The following is a 21,842-nucleotide window of genomic DNA, read 5'->3' as shown; positions in this document are numbered from 1 at the left end:
ATCCGGTTCAGCTCCTCTAGCGACTCCGCCACTATGACTATGTCATCTGCGAATCGTAGGTGTGAGATGTAGTCGCCGTTTATGTTAATGCCCTTACCTTTCCAGTCCAGCGTCTTAACCATATCTTCCAACGCGCTTGTGAACAGTTTCGGGGATATAACATCCCCCTGTCTCACCCCTCTGCGCAATTGGATAGGTTTAGACTGCTGACCCTGTACTTGGACACTCATGGTGGCGGCTTCGTAGAGACATCTCAACACCTCGATATAACGATAGTCTATTTGGCATCGCTGTAAGGATTCCAGAACAGCCCAGGTCTCGACAGAGTCAAAGGCCTTCTCATAGTCCACAAAGGCTAGACACAGGGGCTGATTATATTCTTCGCACTTTTGTATAATCTGCCTCACTGTGTGAATGTGGTCTATGGTGCCATATCCTCCGCGAAACCCTGCCTGCTCTGGCGGCTGGAACTCGTCGAGTCTCCTGGCGAGACGGTTTGTGACCACTCGTGAGAACAGCTTATAGACGTGACTCAGGAGCGAGATGGGTCTGTAATTTTTAAGGAGGGTAAGAAGGTGTAAATTACTATTAAGTAAATGTAAAACATTAAATTAGCTTAAAAATAATAATATAACTATGAATGTTATATTTGTGTCTTAAAAAGGTAATAAACTTTAAAACTTATTGTATAATCGAACTTTAGACAACCTTTCTAAGCATGTTTTTAAATCAATGTCACCCAGCAAATAATGTCCCGTAATTTTCGATATTCTTTCAGCTGTAACCCTGTCTTTCATTTGTCGTTTTCTGCCATAAGGCACATATACATTGTTGTAGCAAATAGTGAAATCATAATGTATAAAATGAATAAAAAATTTCACTGTATCCTCTGTACTGAAATAAATATACAAGTACGTAGGATTATCGCTAGTTATTGTTAAAATTATTTAATATTCATAATTATTGTTATTATACTCATGTACAAAAACTATATTCAAATTTATTAATTACCTATATGTATAACACGTTTGTTATGGCCTGTACAAAAATATTGCAATGTGAGAAAAAATTATATGGGCAAGTTTATTATTCGGCAAAAATAATCAAATCATATGAAAAAGGTTAAGTTGGCCAAATGGTAAAGATGGCGAAATGTAACTATCAGTATACAGGTGTTGAAAAGTAGTCAAAATGAACATAGTTAAACTAACTCTTCGAAATGTAGGCAAAATTAAAAAGTTGGCAATCACGTAACAGATCACTTACTTACTTACCCTGAACCTTTAGGTATTTAAATAAAAGTAAACACAGACTATAGTGACAGACTATAATGTGTGTAATACAAGTGTACTACATAATTTTATAATACTGACTACGTATGTATTGACAGTATATGTGTCTTGGCTGTAGCTGTAAACTTACACTTTGTGTGTACCTGAATAAAGAATAAACTAAGTAGTAGATACAGACTATAGTGACAAATTTAGTTTGACCGGCTATATTTCCCTATAAATTCTCTATCTTCCAACATATGTACAAATTGTACCAGTATTCTAGTCTTTGATTGAAGTGGGTACCCGATCTATCGTCGTATCTCAATCAGAATGCGGTCACCGTCTCAGTGCCAAGTTTAACGGCCAGTTAGCGTTTAACTGTGCCCTGGACCGCCGGCCACTAACGAACAGGTAAATACAAAACCCGGTTAATACTACCCCGTTTTTTACGATTACCCGGGTAGCCATTTAACTTTGGTCCCAGCAAGTTTTCATACATATCCATCCACATAATAAAGGCGAAAGTGTCGTGTCTGTCTGTTACCTCTTCACGCTTGAGCCGCTGAACCGATTTAGTTGAAATTTGGTATAGAGATCGATGCCCGGGGAAGGACATAGGATCGTTTTTATGTCGGAAATCATCCCTGAGAGTGCAAAGGGGGGTGGAATTGAAAGAGTTAATGAATTGCCTAATAATTGAAGTAAGCAATGCGCGAATTGAATGATTGCCATTAGCATTATCCAGGCGCTATACCTACTTTAGCTGCTGTCACTAATTCCACGCAGACGAAGTCGCGGGCAAAAGCTAGTTCGCTATAATACTTTTTCCCGAGACGTGTTTTTGTGTGTCAGGATCTTCTTAAGCGGGTTTTACTTGTGTTTTTGCCATGATCTGTCTTGGATTTGGGCCTAGAGTCAGGCTTTGCCAAAGATGACAATTGTGTTCATAATGCGTAACTGCGTCACGTAGATTGGCCAAGGTTAGGTTGACCTAACGTGTATAATCTGCACCAATGGCGAATGATAAAAGCTTAAAAGTATTCATTTTATTGTCTAGTTTTGATGTATAATTCAAGCGTCAGACAGATGAGTGCAATTATCGATATAAAATCACCTCTTTAAACACGGCAACCACATAATAGTGACCGGAAAAAGATAGGCAACCTAGTTGATTTATGTTGTACAAGTTGTATACTTTCCATTGAAACTTATTTCGTTCGTCAGACAAATCGGTGAAATTTGAATAAAAAATTTTTTTTCAAAAATTTATTAAAAATAGCCTTGACCATATTTCTTTAGGCAACCCTATTTATTTATGTTTTGAAACATATTTTCTTTCATATTTTCGTAGTTTCATCCGTCAGACAGATTGGTGAAGGTCGACGATATGTGGGATCCACTACTATCCGTTATGAGTTATCCGACACACAATTGGCCGGTTTCATTCAGTGTTATATTTAGGTCATACTGAAAATTCCTGGACTGGCCACTTAGAAAAAATAAGTCGTCTCATATATCAGAATCCAGAACAAGATGACGGAATTTCTTTTTTTTTTTAATAGATGGAGGTGGAAGTGCGGCTCACGAGGACGGGAGAGGAGCCCTGGGGCTTCAGACTCATCGGGGGCACCGATTTCAACATGCCCCTCACCGTCGTCAAGGTAATAATGCTATAGCTGTCGGCTGAAGAGTTGAAGCAGTCATTAAACTTATTGATTGTTGGGGGGGGGGGGGGGCGTTAAGAATAATGTACGGTGCTATGTATTTTCGGTTTTACTGTATGGTGCTGAATCATGGACACTCACTAAAGCTATAAGTAAACGCCTAGAGGCGTTTGAGATGTGAGTGTACAGGAGAATACTGAAGGACGGATAGAGAAACCCGAGTAACCAATGACAGCGCGCTGCAGTGAGTGCAAAAGAAAAGATAGATTTTGGATCTTTATAGTAAAGATTAGGAAACTGCAGTACTTTGGTCAAGTATTACGAAATGACAAATACGTAAGTACCACCTCCTCCAGCTGACAATACAGGAGAAAATCCAGGGAAAACGAAAATGTGGAAGAAGACGAACCTCGTGGCTCAAAAACCTCAGGTGCTGGTTCAAGATGAGCACCAGATCGCTGTTTCGAGCTGCAGCGTCAAAAGTGAAAATAGCCCTAATGATAGCCAACCTCCGATAGGAGACGGCACCATAAAAAAAGAAGGGGTACTTAAGTAAAATCTATAAAATATATTATTAGGAGGCAAACGGCCTTTTAGCCTACACGGTGTAACATGAGTAAACCGAATAATTTTAACAGCGTATTCCTGATCATATTTAGAGACAAAAATATCCTATAAACTTTTTTGAAATTCGCCTAGTTTCAGAGATATTATTAATTGAAAAAAAAAACAGTTTTTATTGTTACATAGTGTAAAAGGCCTTTTTGTTGGTGATGCTGCTGCTATGGGACGTAGTCTAAATATCCTTATTGATAGATGTCAAAAAGTGACAAGTAACACTTTGCAAAAAGTAGGTTCTACGAAAAAAAAATGGAAAAATCAATTTTAAGTGACAAGTTTACCAATAACATTTTTTTTTTGTACTTATACATCAAAAAAATTGAAAAAATAAAACAAAAAAAAAATGTTTTTATTTGGCGAAATTTACCTAAACTCATTTTACATTTTTTACTTCTTTTGACCCCAGAAATGCGTGGTTAAAATTATTCGGTTTCCTCATGTTACACCGTGTATACTCTGTATCTTTAGGACTAATTCAGGTATTCAAATAAAAGTAAACAAACGATTTGTAAATCGAGTAGTTATTACATTTGTTGATTAACCGACCAACTACAAAACCGCCTGGATCAGTCACTGAACGACCTGACTTTAACCTACATTATTTGATCGTGTAATGTTTTCATCTACCCTCAACTGGCTTAAGGAGCCATTTTAGGGTAGATTTTGTTTACGTTTATTTAAATACCTAAACAGAGTATAGAGTCAGACCAAGAAAAGTCTGCAGCGATTTTGATAGCACGCGCAGATAGTTTACTAGTTTACTTAAGCGGCCCACTGATTAACAGTCCGCCGGATGGTATCTGCCTGTCAGTTGTTCGGAACTGTCAAGTTTCTGTTCTAACTGACAGGCCGATACCAACCGGCGGACTGTCAATCAGTGGGCCCCTTTAGACGCGCATTCAAATCACGCGCGTGTTGAAATGCTTGGCCTACACACATAAGCCCTCAATCAGTATGTCATGTCATGTCACAACGATCGTAACATTGACATCCAAGTGCCAGATTTAGACATGTCAATAATAGATCGCTGGCGGCCGCTCAATCGCTTGCGTAACGCCATTATTGATGGATCTATAGATCTATTGAATAATATAAACACCGATGAAAACTGATGATACTGATCGATGTTGTACTATTTTTAAGAATAAGGATAAGAAATGTTTATTAGCACAAATAATAACACAAAACTAAAATTCATTCACATAAATATTTGTGCCAAAATCCTCACTCAGCTTCTTGTCACAAGACTAAAGCTAAAACTAGAACTAAAACTAATATGTTGGAAGAACCAAAACATAAGGGGCCAAATTCGACACGTACAGCTGTCAGCTTTCGCATCCACGTCAAATCAACAGTTGATTTTATTGCATATTGAGTGTTGATTCCATCAACGGTGGATATTTCATTTGGTACAACCAAAACTCAACTCTAAACTAAGGGTGGTTCGGTTTGGTTTGCTTGTCACCTTAACTGTGGATTGTTAATGTCAAATTTTGACATTGTACGTATTCGAGAACTTATGATTTTTCCCACATCAACGGGAGATCAACACGATACGTCAAACGTCGCTTGTCGAATAGGGGTCATGAATTCATCAGTGAAAAAGAAGTAAGAGCAAAGAAACCAAAAAGAAAAAGAGTATAAATTAATTTTTAAAGACCGCCGCGACCACGACCCGTGAAACCTGTGTCAAAGCATCGGTTAAGTTCAAATTAAATAAGTTTTTGGAAAAAAAATCGTTTTTGGTACAAGCTTTTGTCGCTGACTGTACTTTTCTTTCCACAGGTAACTAATGCTCATCGAGACAATTCTAAAAACCCCAAACACAATTAGGTTTCGTTGTTTTATCACATAGTTCCTATGGCCACCTCCGGTCTCCATCATCAGATCAGCTCGATGACACCATAATTTTGCATTGTCACCCGACTTACGTATGTATGCAAAATTTCAGCTCAATCGGAAACCGGGAAGTGGATCAAATTTAACTTGCAAGATTTGATTACAGACAGACAGACAGACAACGGTCAGGTGAAACTAAATAAAAGCTTGTAAAATTGGAAAACTTTCTATGGTGGGTCACAAAATAATTAATAGTACATACTACCGTACATAAAGGAAGCTTCCTACAAAACCGAAGTTTGACACCGGTTCAGGGTCGAATCAAGCTATCCCTTTCTAATATATGGTACTATCCCTTTCGGCTATTTAGGGTTATCAAAAATCAAGTGATTATCTTATCTGTGGTCGTGCACGCAAAAGGAAGTCAAGTGGTGCCCTAATAATTGCTCGGAGCAATGCTGAGCCGAGCGGAGCCGAGTTTGACCGAAGTCAGGAGTTACGCACCCTTCGGCGGGTCTTAGGGCTACTTGCACCATTCAGTAACCCGGGGTTAACCGGTTAATCCTGGAGTTACCAAGGTTACCAGTACAATTTGATACTGGGTTAACGGTTTAACCGCTTAACCCCGGGTAGAGATGGGTAGGGGTGAGTAAATACTGAGTATTTACTCGGTATTTACTCAAAGCACCCGATAAATACCCGTATTTACTCATTTAGGTGGGTAAAAACGATTGCTTATAAAATATTCAAAAAGTGAGATTTAAGAACAAAATTGTCTTTTATTGAAGAGTGCTAACGTGTATTAACAATATCTATAAAATAAAAAGCATAGAGGGCGCTTAATTTAGGAAAAAAAGGTAATTATTAGTGAGAGGCAAATTGTGATAACAATTTTGTTTTAAATAAGAAGGTATTTACTTAAAGAATATGAGTACTTAAATTCTATCGATGTTCTAGATAAGTGCATGTTGCGCAAAAGTGCGTGTTTACGCGGCACTTACGACCTTTTATTAAGGATTTTTTAAAGAAAACTCAAAAATGGCTCAACCGATGATGTTCAAAATATTGTTTTTTGTACTCTATTATACGGCTAATCTCCCGATATGTTTTCATATTTTTTCTGAACTTTGTAGGTCAGGAAATGAATGCTCAAAAAACGTTGTAGAGGGAAATGCTAGGAACACAATTTTTGACTCCGTAACTTTGTTTGGACTAGTTAGGAGGTGAACATATCAAAAGTCCCCGGTTGTAGCCCCGCTGCTAGGGGGTAGAGGGGGGTAAGAAGGTCGAATTTTTCGGTTTTTCATTGATATCTTGGAAACTTTGCGTCTTAGCGACATGACTACTAAGACAAACCGAAAGCTGATAAAATTAGTTACAAGTTTTATCCAGTCAAGTTTTTCGATATCATGAATAGTTTTTGAGATACTCGCTCTTGAAAGTTTATTTAGGGATTTTAATTTTATCTTGATATCTACGTCAGTGAAGCTGTTAGGCCATGTTTGGTATCATTTTCGTATAAATCGGGGGTGCTGAATTAATTTATGGTATCACATTGACACTATTCCGAAGTAAAACCAAAATTTAAAAAAATATTTTTTTTTAAATCCCTCTTCACGCTTAAACTGCTGAACCAATTTCATTGAAATTTAGTATAGAAATAGTTTCAGTCTTGACACAGAACATAGGATAGTTTTAATAACCAAAAGCATCTTTCGAGGGTGTGAAAAGTGGGGTGGAAGTTTGTATGGGGAGTCAATAACCGCTGAACCGGTTTAGATGAAATTTAGGACGGAATACATCTGTGATTTAGATGAAAGTGATACCAAACATGACTTCAAACCTTACCTTGAGCAGTATTAACCTCAGGAATTCAGTTTCGTCGACGAAGTTGAATTCCCCCCATACTCCATTTCACAACTTCAAAGGATGATTATTGAGATAAAAAGTATCTTATGTCCTGTCTTGGGACTCGAAATATCTGTATACCAAATTTCAATTCAATCGGTTGAGCGGTTTAAGCTTGAAGAGGAATTTAAAAAAAAAGGTATTTGTTTAAAGTTTATATGTTTTTTCTTAGGAATGGTGTCAATGTAATACCAAAACTGAATTCAGCACCCCCGATTTATATGAAAATTATACGAAACACGGTCTAGCAGCGTCACTAATGTAGATATCAAGATAAAATTGAAAGCCCTAAATAAACTTTCAAGAGCGGATATCTCAAAAACTATTCAAGATATCGAAAAACTTGACTGAAAAAAACTTGTAACAAATTTTATCAGCTTTTGGTTTGTCTTAGTAGTCATGTCGCTAAGACGCAAAATTTCCAAGATATAAGTGAAAAACCGAAAAATGAGACCTTCTTTCCCCCCTCTACCCCCCAGCACCGGGGCTACGGCTGGGGACTTTTGATATGTTCACCTCCTAACTAGTCCAAACAAAGTTACATAGTCAAAAATTGTGTTCCTAGCATTTCCCTCTATAACTTCTTATTGCTTGGCCTATTGGTTCGAAAGTTATAGAGAGATAAACATTATTTTGGCCTTTCGAAACGGTTTTTTTTCAAAAATATTCAATTTATCCAAAAATTTTCTTAGAAACATTCCAGTTATTTTTGAAGACCCATTTAATGACGTGCAACACGTTGGTGGTTTCTGAGATATTTTTTTGTGACAATTAGTTACATGTATGGAGTGCCCCTCTTAAAAATACATTTCTTACAATTTCGAGTACTTAATCCAGTAGCGGCTTACAAAATACACCTATATTTCAAATTTATATGCCCCTTTCAGCACTCTAAATAGTTTATACCCACCAATTTGGGTATAAACGAGTAAATACGGGTATATTGAGTAAATACTGAGTATTTACTCGGTATTTACCTGTGAGTATTTACTCACTACCCATCTCTAACCCCGGGTTAGTGGGATGGTGCAAGTGGCGCTTAGAGTATTAAATAAATCTTACGCGCTGTGCCTAAATACGACGCCTGTGCTACGCCGTAGTCCGTAGCCTCTTATTCCTGCTACGCGTAGCGGAAACTCGTAGACCCGTAGACGTACGCTCTGTTGCTACTCGCGTACTACGCGTAAAAGTAGCGGCAGCGACTACTTACACATTCGAAATTGCACCAAATTGACAAGGATATACGGTTCAATTTGAAGTGAGCATTGTAGGTAAGTGTCTTAGAGGATATAACCAAACGGAGTAACTATTAACAGGCGTTCCCCTCTGTCGAAAATAGGCGGCCAATGGTCATACTCGTACACATTGTATGGACTAACGTTTATCTGACATTGCTATTTTTACGTTACGTATACGTTTGACGTGCCTCTCCCCGTCGCAAAAATCGGCAGACCGAAAATTACAGACAAGTCGTCTCCGTTTGGTTATATCCTCTAAGGTAAGTGTCGTCAGGCACTGTCAATGCAATTGTAAATTAATTATTAATTATTAATTTACATATTTAATATTATTTAATAAAAGAAATATTTTAATTAATTTCCCCAGGTTCTACCCGACTCACCTGCAGACCTCGCCGGTATTCGCAACGGGGATACCGTCACCAGCATACAGGGGGAAAGAGCGGCCACGATGACACATGACGGGGCTAAAGCGGCTGTGGCGGCGGCAGCGGACCGCCTCAGCCTTGGAGTGATGCGGTGAGTCCCACAGCCCGATTCGAACGCAACGCAACGCAAATATGCAACGATATGGATTAGAAATGTCAGTGTCAAATGTGACGTTTCTTCAACAACCGGCGCGATTCGGGAAATGAATTAGGCATTCACTAGATATGAAATAGTAACGATGTGTGACGTTCCACGACAAAAGGTACCTTATGGCCGCAATAATATTGGAGCGGCGTTAATAATAGAGTAAGCGCCAACCGCCATAGGGTACCTTTTGCCGTGGAACGTCACATATCGTTACTATTTCATATCTAGTGAATGTCTAATCCATTTCCCGTCAACGTCATTATTGACACCGAAACATCTATTCCATATCGTTGCATATCTATTAATTTACGTATCTTAAAGTTCGAATTGGGCAGTCACTACATTAATTACAATGGAACTGTTGCATATACAGGGTGGACGCATAACGCGACTTTACTGTCTTCCTCGACATTTAACACATTCAACACCAAGAACCCGACTGTCGGGTACACTGTTCGTAGCGACTACGCGCTACATACGGCGAAACCGTGGCTACGCGCTACGAGCGTAACCCGTAGCACTTAGTGGTAATGAATGTGTTAAGTGATGCGATGACACCTACAATTGACCGAGCAAAAGCCGAGGTCTCCGTTTCAACTTGGGGCAAAAATGCTTTCGCATGGCCGAGAGTTCTCCTGCCCAGGTTGTTTAACCAATTTTCGTGAAATATCTTGACATCACAACATAACCCTTATTGAGGTTACTATGGACTAGGTCGATTTGTACTTGATAAGATTGTCCCACTCCCATTCTATTTATTTTATTTTTTATTTATTTAAAATAAATAAATATAGCCTATATATGTATATACATCCCATTACTGGGCACAGGCCTCCTCTCAAGCACGAGAGATGATTTATTTATCATTTTAAATTTTATTTGAAATGATTTATTTTATTTGTTTACTTTCGCTAGAATAGGGCGGGTCGGGGCCGGGGCGTCCAACACTTCAGTGTTCCATAGAACATATCACGTGAACCCAAATCACCCGTCATAGAAAACCAAGGGTCAAGATCATAGTCTAACAAAACATGGCCTTCTCTTCCCAGAGTGACACAAGCCTACGTCACAATAACATGGCCGCTATATATAGCGCTATCGCATATTATCATATAGCGCTGTCGCATGATGACGTAGGGTTGTGTCAGTCACGTGACCTAGAAAAGACGGGAGGAGAGTACCAGGCGGAGTATATTATTATACCATCGTCAAGATCATTCTATACTGTGTATCTTTAGGTATTTAAAATTTAAATAAAAGTAAACAAAATCTACCCTCAAATGGCTCCTTAACCCAGTTGAGGGTAGATGAAAACATTATACGATCAAATAATGTAGGTTAAAGTCAGTGACTGATCCAGGCGGTTTTGTATTTGGTTGGTTAACCAATAAATGTTATAACTACCCGAAAATGTACAAATTGTTTGTTTTACTTTTATTGAAATACCTAAAGATACAGACTATAGTGTCAGTCATTATGTATGTGTAAATATAATGTCTATTTGCATAGTACACCTATACCCACATTTAATAGGAATTACTACGAAGGCTAATTCAGTACATAAACATTAACAATGACCTAACGGCGTAGTAATCAATTCAAAGGGCGAATTCCTATAGTGCGACTAATACACGATCAAAAGGGCAATCAAAAATGTACTTTAAGAGAATCTCTGTAAGTCTAAAATACAACAACAACACGTTTTATAAATATAACCCAATGTCAACTCATCAATAGCTGCCAATTGTCAAATTAATCGATTAATCGATTTTCGATTTTAATTTAGTTTCGCGGCTAACTTCACTCCGTGCGGTGCAAAAATCAAAAGTGTTTAGTTTATAAATGAAATAGGCTACGTCTATTGGTGGGAAGCGTTTATTTTGACAGTTAGGGAAGTGCCGCCATCTTGGATTCTGATCAGACAGAAGTTAGCTCCAGATTGTGTCCTCCCTTTATAAGCAACTTGAAAGATCGCGTAAGTTTTTCATTGCATTTACGATTTGTGTTCCGAACGAAGTTATAACAGTATATTTATTTTGAATTTGGCTGGTCGAAATGAAGTTTTACCTGGTCTATAAGGATAAGTAAGCATTTATTTTGTTTAGTTTCTGTTCGGATTTTGTGAGGATATTTTGTATATTTTATTGGGTGATGATAGGTTAATGTAGTGTCATAAAATATTGCATCCTGTATAATATAGTCTGTTTGTCTAAAACTTCGTCATTGTCATGCAACTTTTAAACAATTATTTATTTATTTTAATCTTTATTGCACTGTACATGAATGCACAAATGGCGGACTTAATGCCTTAAGGCATTCTCTACCAGTCAACCAATGAGTGAAACCAATGCTACTTAGTGCTTAGTATTTTCTTGTTTAAGTTTTATAAAACATCTTTACCGTGTTTTAACATGAATTATGCCAATTCAGAGTGCGTCTAAGCTTACTTTGCTCTGATTTGAACGGAACAAAGTGTAAGAGTGTCATTAGAATCGTCAAATTGTCATAGACATTTGATATGATGACATTGCCACACTTTGACATTACAAATACTATGCAGAGTTTAGCGCGACTCTACCTGCCTCACTTTCCATCACTAGGTACAGTCACCTGCAATAATATGTTACTCTTCGAAGGCCGCAAAAATATGTGACACGCTCTTATGGCTCTACAGATAAGATCGTGTCAGATATTTTTGCGGCCTTCGTTGTGTAACATATTATTGCAGGTGACTGTACACTTTATATAACATACAGCGCGATTCGGGAAGTGAATTAGAGATTAACTAGATACGATATAGTAAAGATATGTGTCGTCCCACGGGTAAAGGTACCTTATGGCGGTTGGCGCTTACGCTATTATTAACGCCGCTCAAATATTATTGCGGCGCTATGCAACGTACCTAAGCGCCAGCCACCATAAGGTACCCTTTTCCATGGAAGGTCACATATCTTCACTATTTCATATCTAGTGAATCTCTAATTCATTTCCCGAATCGCGGCGCCAGCCGCGTTAAGGTACCTTTTGCAGTGGAACGTCACATATCTTTACTATTTCATATCTAGTGAATCTCTAATTAATTTCCCGAATCGCGCCGATAGTCCCCCGACGCGTCTGTCTGTTTGTATGTATGTTCGCAATAGACTCGAAAACTCCCGAACGGATTTTCACGCGGTGTTCACCTACTTATCAATAGAGTGATTCTTGAGGAAGGTTTAAATGTATAATTTGTTAAGGTTTTGTGTAATCTGTGCGAAATCGGATCATGCTATCCCTTTCTAATATATGGCACTATCCCTTTCGGCTATTTAGGATTGTCAAAATTCAAGTGATTATCTTATCTGTGGTCGTGCACGCCAAAGGAAGTCAAGTGGTGCCAACTCTAATAATTGCTCGGAGCAATGCTGAGCCGAGCGGAGCCGAGTATGGCCGAAGTCAGGAGTTTCGCACCCCTATCGCTAGTTAACACTATAATTTTTGCATATTAATACGCAATAGTAAGGGTCGAAAAGTGCTCGAGTGGAGACCACGGACTAGCAAGCGCAGCGTAGGACGTCCACCCACAAGATTGACGGACGACCTTGTTAAGGCCGCCGGAAGACGCTGGATGCGGATCGCTTCCAACCGGTACGAATGGAGGTCCAAGGGGGAGGCCTATGTCCAGCAGTGGACGTCTTATGGCTGAGATGATGATGATGATGATCTATTAATACGTAACACCTTGCCCTATTTCTATATTTAACCCAACTTGGATTAATCGTTATTTGGCTCAGTATAACTCTAAAGAGTGTCATATTCATACAGTTATTATGATCTTTCCACAATGAGTTCTGAAGATATTAGTGAAGTGTCTTTGTTAGCTATAGTGATATCAAGATATAATCGGAGCGATCATTTTCTGGTATAGTAAAACTATAATTAATTAATTTATTATTTTTTTCTTTTTTTATTTTAGTCTCTCTTGTGTCAGAGGCCAAGATCCTCTTTGGGTCACTGAGCCAGTGATGTATGTATGTATGTAGTTTATAATTTCTATGTTTAATCTATTGTAATCTAAAAGTACCTACTTATGTTATTAAATATTAATCATTGCGTGGGCTATCAGTCCTTGAGTAAGTTTAAGTAAGTTCTTCAATTGATTTGTTCTCCAAGTAGAAAGATGAAATTATACTTGGTCAAGCAGATCTTGTCAGTAGAAAAAGGCGGCAAATTTGAAAAAAGTAGGCGCGAAGGGATAGCGTCTCATAGAATATTTAAATTTCGCGCCTTTTTCTACTGACAAGATTTGCTTGACCATCTATAGCTATGAAAGAAACAAATGACTGAAGTACTGAACTGATTACTGAAATTATTAATTAATGAATCGATCATTTACTGAAAAGGCGAATTTTCAATTCGGATGTCAATTCGATTTTCTATAAAATAAATAAAAAAGCCTTTTATTTCATGCAAGTGCCTAGTTACAAAGTCAACTTAGTTTAAAGAGGAATAAACATTATAATTATGATATTTTCTATACCCCGCCTAAACCAAATAGAACCAAGGCTTCCAGTCCCCAGGGGTAGAAAGTCACGCATCTAAGAAGTCAATTTCGACAGCCTTTATGAATTGACCCTTATATACAGGATGTTTGGTACATCGTTTGCCAAATTAAAACGGCAGATAGGTTGAGTCATTTGCTATCTTCTCGTGCCTAGAAAAACAAAATTGGCCACGGTTTTTTTAACTACTACGCAAGTAAAAAATTTAATTTACAAAACTCTACATACAAAAAAAAAAATATGCGCAAAATTAAAAATGTCTAGGCCTGAGAAGACAGCAAATGACTCAACCTATCTCCCGTTTTAATTTGGCAAACGATGTACCGAACACCCTGTATATGACACTAAGGCTATCAGTTAAACGGTAGATCTTAGCTTCATAGATATAAGGCTCAATTCATAACTGTCAAAATTAAATTCTTAACTTAAGCAGGCCACTGACGAGCCTTCCAAATGGATGCCGTTGCAATGGATTCATCCAAATGGACGGCATCGTAATATTAAACATTGTAAGTTTTTGACATTCACGGACCGACTTTGGATTGTAGTTACGCTATTTGGACTGTTGGAAGGCTCGTCAATGACCACCTTTACAGCGATTATAACTGGAATCGAACTAGCGTCCTGCTATCGCGGCAGGTGCCTGAGCCCCTACTCACATAGGTCGAATTATTCCAAAAATAATTTTATTATGCAATTGTACTGAGGACTGCCCCCTGGCCCCTGACAGGCTTGACTCACTCCGTGATTTCGTTGCTTCACGCGTGGCGCTGTCGCCACCTAGCGGTCATATCTGTCCTAATCGTAACAGACACGTTTTGTTAGAGAGTGAATCTTCTGTACCTAGTACTATTATTTATTCTGTGCCCCTGGCCATCCCTAAGGTAGAACAGTATGGTTTGACCTCCTAACCGAATCAACTTAGATGATTCCGAGCTAGCGAGAGAGATGGCGCTACCATCTAAACTATACTATCGGAATACATTTAAGTATTTTCATAGAGTAAGTATGACAAGAGTGCTCACTCCATACACCAGTTTTGGTCCCAGAAATATTAGTATTTCCATAGCAACTTTCATTGTCGACATCTAGCACTATATTTCTCTATGGTATTTTTAGAAAATATTTTAAACGTGTGTTCTGTTGTTCCAGCGGTCTCTACGACCTGACACTGGACGATTACGACCCGATAGACGAGCCGCTAGACCAGGACGATTTCGACCAGCCCTCTCACCCGACTGAGGTATTCCAAATACAGCAATTCGGCGACACCCCCCTCGACTCCAAAGACCCTAGCCGGTCCCGCACTGGGTCCCGGGGTAACCTCGACCGGAGGTCTCTTAGCGAAGGTCGCAATGATTACGAACAGAGGTCCTTAACTGAATCCCCTTACTTCCTTAACACCAAACCTTATAGACCTTTCTCCACTGAACCATCCCCAATCCCCCCTTTAGAGAAACCTATTATACTTAATCCTAATTATCATGATGAATTTAGTACATTTGATGATGGCCTTGAGCCTCCTGTTGATCTTCCTAAAGTTGATGAATTCGCGGGGATCCTTAGTGAGAAAAGTAGATATAAACTCCCAATTTCAAAACAATATGATCCTGATGGAACTAAGCTTAAGAGAACGAAAGAAATAACGACAGTCACTAAGACCGTGGAAGAGAAGATAGTAACAGAAGAGATAGTGACTAAGGAAGTTAAAGTTACTTCGGTAGAAGAAAGATTGATTAAAGAGCAAAAAGAAGAGGCTAAGTTTATGGAAAAAATGAAGAAGGATATTGATATGGATAAGATAGAATTGACTGCTACAAGCATTGTTGATGAGAGTATTGAGAAAGCTGTAATTGTAGCTGATGAAATTAAAAAAGAAATTGATCTTGAATTGAGTGCTATAACCTCAGAATCTAAAACTAGCTCATCTGACATGGAAACTGTAGTCATGACAACTGCTAGAAAAGAATCTACCAAAGAGGTTAGTGAAATGAGTGAAACTGTTAAGGAAACTAATGATGTTGTTGTTAAAAAGAGTGATGTTAGTGTTGCTAAAGAGGTTGCCAAATTTGAAAAAGATGACAAACAAATTATCGTTGACGAACGTCAAGAATTTCGGAAACAGGAGTTAGAAGAAACTATAGAGAGTGGTAGCGTAAGAAGGAAATCAGAGATGTATGATAGAGACGTTAAAATGGCAGATACAAAAGTTGAAAAGACATCTATAGATGAAACTATTGAAAGTGGTAGTGTAAGAAGAAAGTCAGAAATGTTTGATAACGATGTGAAAAACATCGATAGTAAAGTAGAAAAGAAGTTTACAGATGAGACAATAGAAAGTGGTAGTGTCCGAAGGAAATCTGAAATGTATGATAAAAACGTTGAAATGAAATCTGTAGCCGATACAAAAAGCGAGAGAAAGCAATCTAAAATAATATCTGACCAAAAAGATATTAAAGCAGTGCAATCAGCTCAAAAGCAAACATCTGAAATTAAAACAGAAAAAATCTCTACAACTACGGAGAGCGTACATAAATCAGACGAAAGTAAAACTAAAGAGGCTAAATATAGTACAGCTAAATTGCTAGCTGAACAGAGAGCTTATACTATTGGATTACAAACTATTCCTCATATAAGAGGTACAGTGCAATCAAATTATCACTATGATTTATTGCTCAAAACCTTTTTCATACATTTGACTGATGTCATGGTTGCTCTGTCCAGGTTTATTTTAGCTGAACCTGTACTGTCTAAGCCTCTAGAAACAAAACCAGAAGTTAAAAAAGAAGTAACTGAAGTTACTCGAGTTGATAGGAGCGTAGTTTCTGATACGACAGTTGTACAAGATTCTGTGATAGATCGTAAAAAAACTGAAAGGTTAGAAACCGAAGATTTGCAAATTAGAGAAAAGAAAGAGATAGTTGAAAAAGTGGCTGACGTAATTAAACAAGATCACGTGAGGGAGGTAAAGCAGCATGAATATACTGATTATGTGGAAAAGATTCATCAAGAAAGTGAAAAAAGGGAAAAAAACATTTTGTCTGGTGCTGAAATGGCACAGTTAAGTGATAAAAAGTCGGGGGAATTGATAAATAAAATGGATGGAGTTATAACTGAATTCCAGACTAAAGCTGGTTTAGAGGAAGAGATCACAATGCAACGAGAAAGAAGGTCAAGAAGTAGAAGCAAAGTAGACGAAGAAATAGTGAAAGATGCGCTTTCCAGAGTTGATAAAACATCTCAAGAGATTACTGAAGTAAGAACTACCAGCAGTGTTCTAGAGTCAAGGGAGATGAAAACAGAAACAAAACATGAAAGTATGAACGTTAAAAGAGAAACCAAACACGAAGCAAGTGGAGTAAGTAGTAAGGATGGTAAAAACACATATATATCAATATGTGAAGCTCATGTTTACACTAATAAAAATTCAATTTTTGATGAAACAGCAGAAATATCTGAAACCACCTCAGTGGAAAGTATCAAAGAAACAAATATAGCATTAGAAGCTAACGAAGCAATGGTTACAGAGCGCGTTGCTATAGAATCGCAATCTCAAATTAAACAAGAAGCAGAAGCTGTTGTCGAACCCCATAAAATTTCCAGCGCCAAAACTGAGAAAGTTATTGTCCAAGAAAAAAAAGACGTCGTTCAAGAAACTGATGTCCAGAAATCTTCCATAGAGATTGAGAGCAATAAAGCCGCTGTTATTGAAAAAGTAGAGACCATACAGCCAATCGTGGAATTACATGAGGATATTGTCGAAAAGGCTGTTAGTGTCCAAATAAAAAATAAAATGGATATACAAGAAATTGAGACTACTGAATATATTGATGAATTAAACGTTGTCAAAGAAGAATCAATAGAAATCACGGAGTCACACGATATTTCAGAAGTACAGGTCTTGGAAGATATTTCTGTGAAAGCTAAGGAAGAATCCATAAAAATTGAGGAGATCAAAGACGTTATAGTATCAAAAGAAGAAATTGTTTCAGTAAAGGACGAAGCTATTGCAGTTCAGGAGGTAAAAGAAAGTGTATCTATAACAGAAGAAGATACCAAAGAAGTACAAGAAGTTGTTTCAGCAAAGGAAGAGGTGGTTGAGGTGGCCCAGGATGTGAAAATTGAAGATACCAAAGTTACTGAAGAAATAGCTGTCATTCAAGGAACTACTGAAAACAGTGAAGTGAAAGACGAATACGCTCAGTTAAAAGTTACGAAAGAAGAAATAACGGAATTAGAGGAAAACATTGAAATTGACCAAGAAATTGAAGTTTGTATTAAAAAGTCTGTTCATATTGCTGAATCAGAGAACCAATACCAATTTTTCATTTCAGAAAGTTCTATACAGAACGCAGAATACGTTCAAGAATCTTCCTTTACTGCAAGATCTACTGAAGACTCTTCTTTCTCTTCCAGCGTTGTCCAAGAATCTACCTTCATTGCCAGGTCTACTGAAGATGCTAAAAAACAGCTTACTTTGGATCTGGATTCAAAGATTAAAAAATCTGACTCACAATCTTCAGTGAAGAGCACTATTAGTACCCCTACTCCATCTACTGTCCCTCCCACTCCGCTCACAGATGAGTACGTCTTCCGACTCCAAATGCCTCTCCCCAAACTGACTGGTCCACCTGTCCCAAGATCTCCAAGTCCTCAGGACGAGGATCCTCATATTGTTAAAAAGAATTTGGTCCCTCATATAGAAACTGAAATTATTGAGGAAGTAGTGTATGAAACTCCGCTTCCAACCCCGCCTGAGGATAAATCTTCACCACCAAAGTTTACTAAACCAGGGTTGAAAGGGGGTAATATGAAATACACATTTTTCAAGGTAAGTCTAGAAGCGTATGCAAAGCTCTACCAAAGCTTTGCTTTGTGTTCATTCACATTTTCATGTGTTATATTATTTTGCATTGTAATATTTTCATAATGAAACTACTATAAGATTTTTTTAAATAACTCTTTAATAGTTACAAAATCAAATTTACCTTTATAGTTACAGTGCCTTTACATAAAATAATATATGCTTTTTGTGAAATTAGGAGGAGATAAAAGAAATCGAAAGAAAGTCATCACTACTAGCATCTGCCATCGATCAAACTATCAAATCAATTGAAGAGTACAAGGAAGAAGTAGGATTAGAAACCAACGTTGATAACCCTCTTGTTTACAACGGTTACGCCAAAGTTATAGACACTAAAGTATACAAAGATAAACTTGACGAAGTAAATATCGAAAAACAAATTGTCAAGAACACAGAAAACATAAACAAAATTGTGGGAGACAGAGCAAATACTGCTGATTCAGTTAATAGGGTTCAGCTTAATGGGATGCCAGTAAATGTAAGTGTGACCGTTGAAAATAACGTGGCAAATTCAGTGACTGAAGGTAGGGAAAATAAAATGGGAGAATCAATAGAAAATATTTGCGTAGAGGGATATAGACCCGTGCCTTTCAACCCCGAAGATGCACCACATTTGGAGAGAGTGGAAATTAGAATACCGGTAAGAAAACAAGTTGCTTTAAAAGTTATAAGTTTTGATGATATCGATTTAATGCAATATTTATTTGCCAATATTTTTTAGGAGCCGGTTCCAACGGTAGACCCTGGCAAGGCATTTGTAGCAGAGAATGGCGAGATAATGGGTACACATCAGGGTATTGTAGATGGTTTGGAAGAAGCAGTAGTGGATGATGAAATAGCCAGTAAGTAATCAAGTTTTACGTATGTCTTCATAGATGATCGTTAGGATAATCAGTTGGTTAATGAACTTAGTTACGGACATGTTTTAATAGATATCTTCATAGATGATCGTAGGGTATGTTATAAAAATAACACAAAAAACCGGGCAAGTGCGAGTCGGACTCGCGCACGAAGGGTTCCGTACCATAAAATAAAGCAAAAAAAAACGGAAAAAATGCAAAAAGAAAACGGTCACCCATCCAAGTACTGACCACGCCCGACGTTGCTTAACTTTGGTCAAAAATCACGTTTGCTGTATGGGAGCCCCACTTAAATCTTTATTTTATTCTGTTTTTAGTATTTGTTGTTATAGCGGCAACAGAAATACATCATCTGTGAAAATTTCAACTGTCTAGCTATCACGGTTCGTGAGATACAGCCTGGTGACAGACGGACGGACGGACGGACAGCGAAGTCTTAGTAATAGGGTCCCGTTTTACCCTTTGGGTACGGAATCCTAAAAACTATATTTCTATAGATGGATGTAGTACAGGTCAAGAAATATAGAGAATATCTATTTTATCCAACGAATATTCTGCTTTTTACTAAGAAACTTTAGTTAAGTTTTATATTGCAGAAGACCTAGGCAAACCTGGTATGACAGAAGAGAAGATCGCAGCGATAATATCTGGAGAATCAGAGATGCTTCGGGAGGCGCACGTTATGGGGTGAATATTTTTTTTCTTTTTAGAGATGTTAATTCTTATTTCCATTATTGAATGCTTAATAACATGACGTGATTCTTCCATTTTGAAGGTAGAAAGTAGGATATTTCACTTGCATTATCTCTGATATTTTTGATCGAAAGCAGGGCTTTTTCTTTTCCATTATCTCTGATATTTGCCATGCTTCGTTAGGCATCTACTTCATCCATCATTGCATCGAAAAACCTCAATAGTAGATTGTTAACCAAGGGATAAAATAACAGTCATCAATTTCTGATCAGATATTTAGTTCAGAGCCAATCAATAGTTCGAGTTAGAATTGGTGCCTTTCACGCGAGAAAAAAAACTCTACTTTTCATTTCAAATAAAAAGGTTTAAATGATTAATATAGCCTTTCTGAGCTTTTAAATATATTTTATAAATTCGTAGCAGACTGCATTTCGTCCATTGCTAGCCATAACAAAATGCATTGCGATTACATACAACACCCATTACATTTTACATTTTCATCATAATTATGTTACATTTCGTATTAAAACATTGATTATCACTGTTGGCCATTTATTTGATAGTTACACTCATGACACTATTATTATGTTTGTTCACCAAATGTACACTTGTTACATTTTCTTAGTACCTAACCTACATTATTTACGCTAGTGTATTAGTGTCACATCGTCCGTTCAACTCAAGAAACATTCCAGTTGTAAGTACCAAAATCATATTTATTATCACGCATACATTCGTTGGGTACGCTTCTGCTTCACAATATCTAGCCAATCACTTAGCTGAAATAACAAAAAAAAACTAAAACAAACTTTTTCTTCCACAACACACACGACGACACAAAATGGCGAAAAACAAAATGGCGAAACAGGCTGACACGAGTCTTAAAATCGCATATGCATCGAGACAATGATGATTCCAGCGTCGATTTCAAGAAGATCAAACCTATAGTGGAATCCCTAAAAGATTCTGAAGTCCTCAAAGCTTTGAACGAGGAATTTGTTAAGACTCAAGAAGAGAAAAAGAAGGAAGAAAGAAAGTGGACCAAGTTCCTGCAGAAGCCGGCGAGGCCGGTGCCTAAAGCGAAGTTTGGATACCACGGATGGACGGCTAATGATGACGAAGTAAAAGAGGTAAGATTATTTTGACACCCCTAAGGTACTTCTTATTATAAATATTTTATTCGTAAATCATGAAACAGGTACCTATAGATTTAAATATAACATAACGCAGTAGGACAAACGTCCAGACTATTTGTATATTTGTAATTCGAAATAAGATGACACAATCAAAGGTCCACTGTGTTTTGTTATAGATTTAGAAATTTAGAGAGACGAATCAATGAGACGAACAACGATTTAAATTAATTTGACCTTGAACATTAGTTTGAACAGGTACAAAGATACACAGGTCAATAAAATGCCAATGCGGCCACGCATCTATAATGTATTACAATGTCCACATTAAGTAATAAAGTGACAACCCTGACGCAATTAATACACGCACACCAATACCTTTCGCGTTCACTTACGCGCGAAGCTTTCAATGTGTTAGTGTGAATCTTGGCGCTGACACAGGGCTGTCACATTTTGAGTCATGCACTATTTACTACCTACATTTATTATTATTTCCTTATTGACTATTGACATAGTAACGTGCGTGATCTTGTTGATGATGTTCACCTTGGCACCAATTCAATAAAGCAAAAGAAGGTAATTATTTTGGCAGCCGATGAAATTGTTGAAGTTTTTTTTATTCAGTCTCGAT

General features: G+C 37.6%; 1 protein-coding gene across 1 annotated transcript in view; it reads left to right on the top strand.

The window, feature by feature from the left end:
• The first annotated feature begins 1,587 nt into the window (after positions 1 to 1,587).
• The window catches only part of LOC134677494 (titin-like), a 56,976-nt gene continuing 36,721 nt past the window's right edge, over positions 1,588 to 21,842 (top strand). The window contains exons 1-8 of the mRNA XM_063535976.1: positions 1,588 to 1,685; positions 2,837 to 2,935; positions 8,912 to 9,063; positions 14,814 to 18,492; positions 18,704 to 19,165; positions 19,247 to 19,367; positions 19,982 to 20,072; positions 20,998 to 21,208. Of these exons, the coding sequence (XP_063392046.1) occupies positions 2,837 to 2,935; positions 8,912 to 9,063; positions 14,814 to 18,492; positions 18,704 to 19,165; positions 19,247 to 19,367; positions 19,982 to 20,072; positions 20,998 to 21,208 (4,815 nt within the window). The 5' untranslated portion in view covers positions 1,588 to 1,685. The remainder of the gene's footprint in view (positions 1,686 to 2,836; positions 2,936 to 8,911; positions 9,064 to 14,813; positions 18,493 to 18,703; positions 19,166 to 19,246; positions 19,368 to 19,981; positions 20,073 to 20,997; positions 21,209 to 21,842) is intronic.

This window comes from Cydia fagiglandana, chromosome 26 (genome assembly GCF_963556715.1).
Source record: "Cydia fagiglandana chromosome 26, ilCydFagi1.1, whole genome shotgun sequence".
Lineage (NCBI taxonomy): Eukaryota > Metazoa > Arthropoda > Insecta > Lepidoptera > Tortricidae > Cydia > Cydia fagiglandana.
Note: the sequence above shows the minus strand (reverse complement) of the source record. Positions and strands in the feature narration are given on the sequence as shown.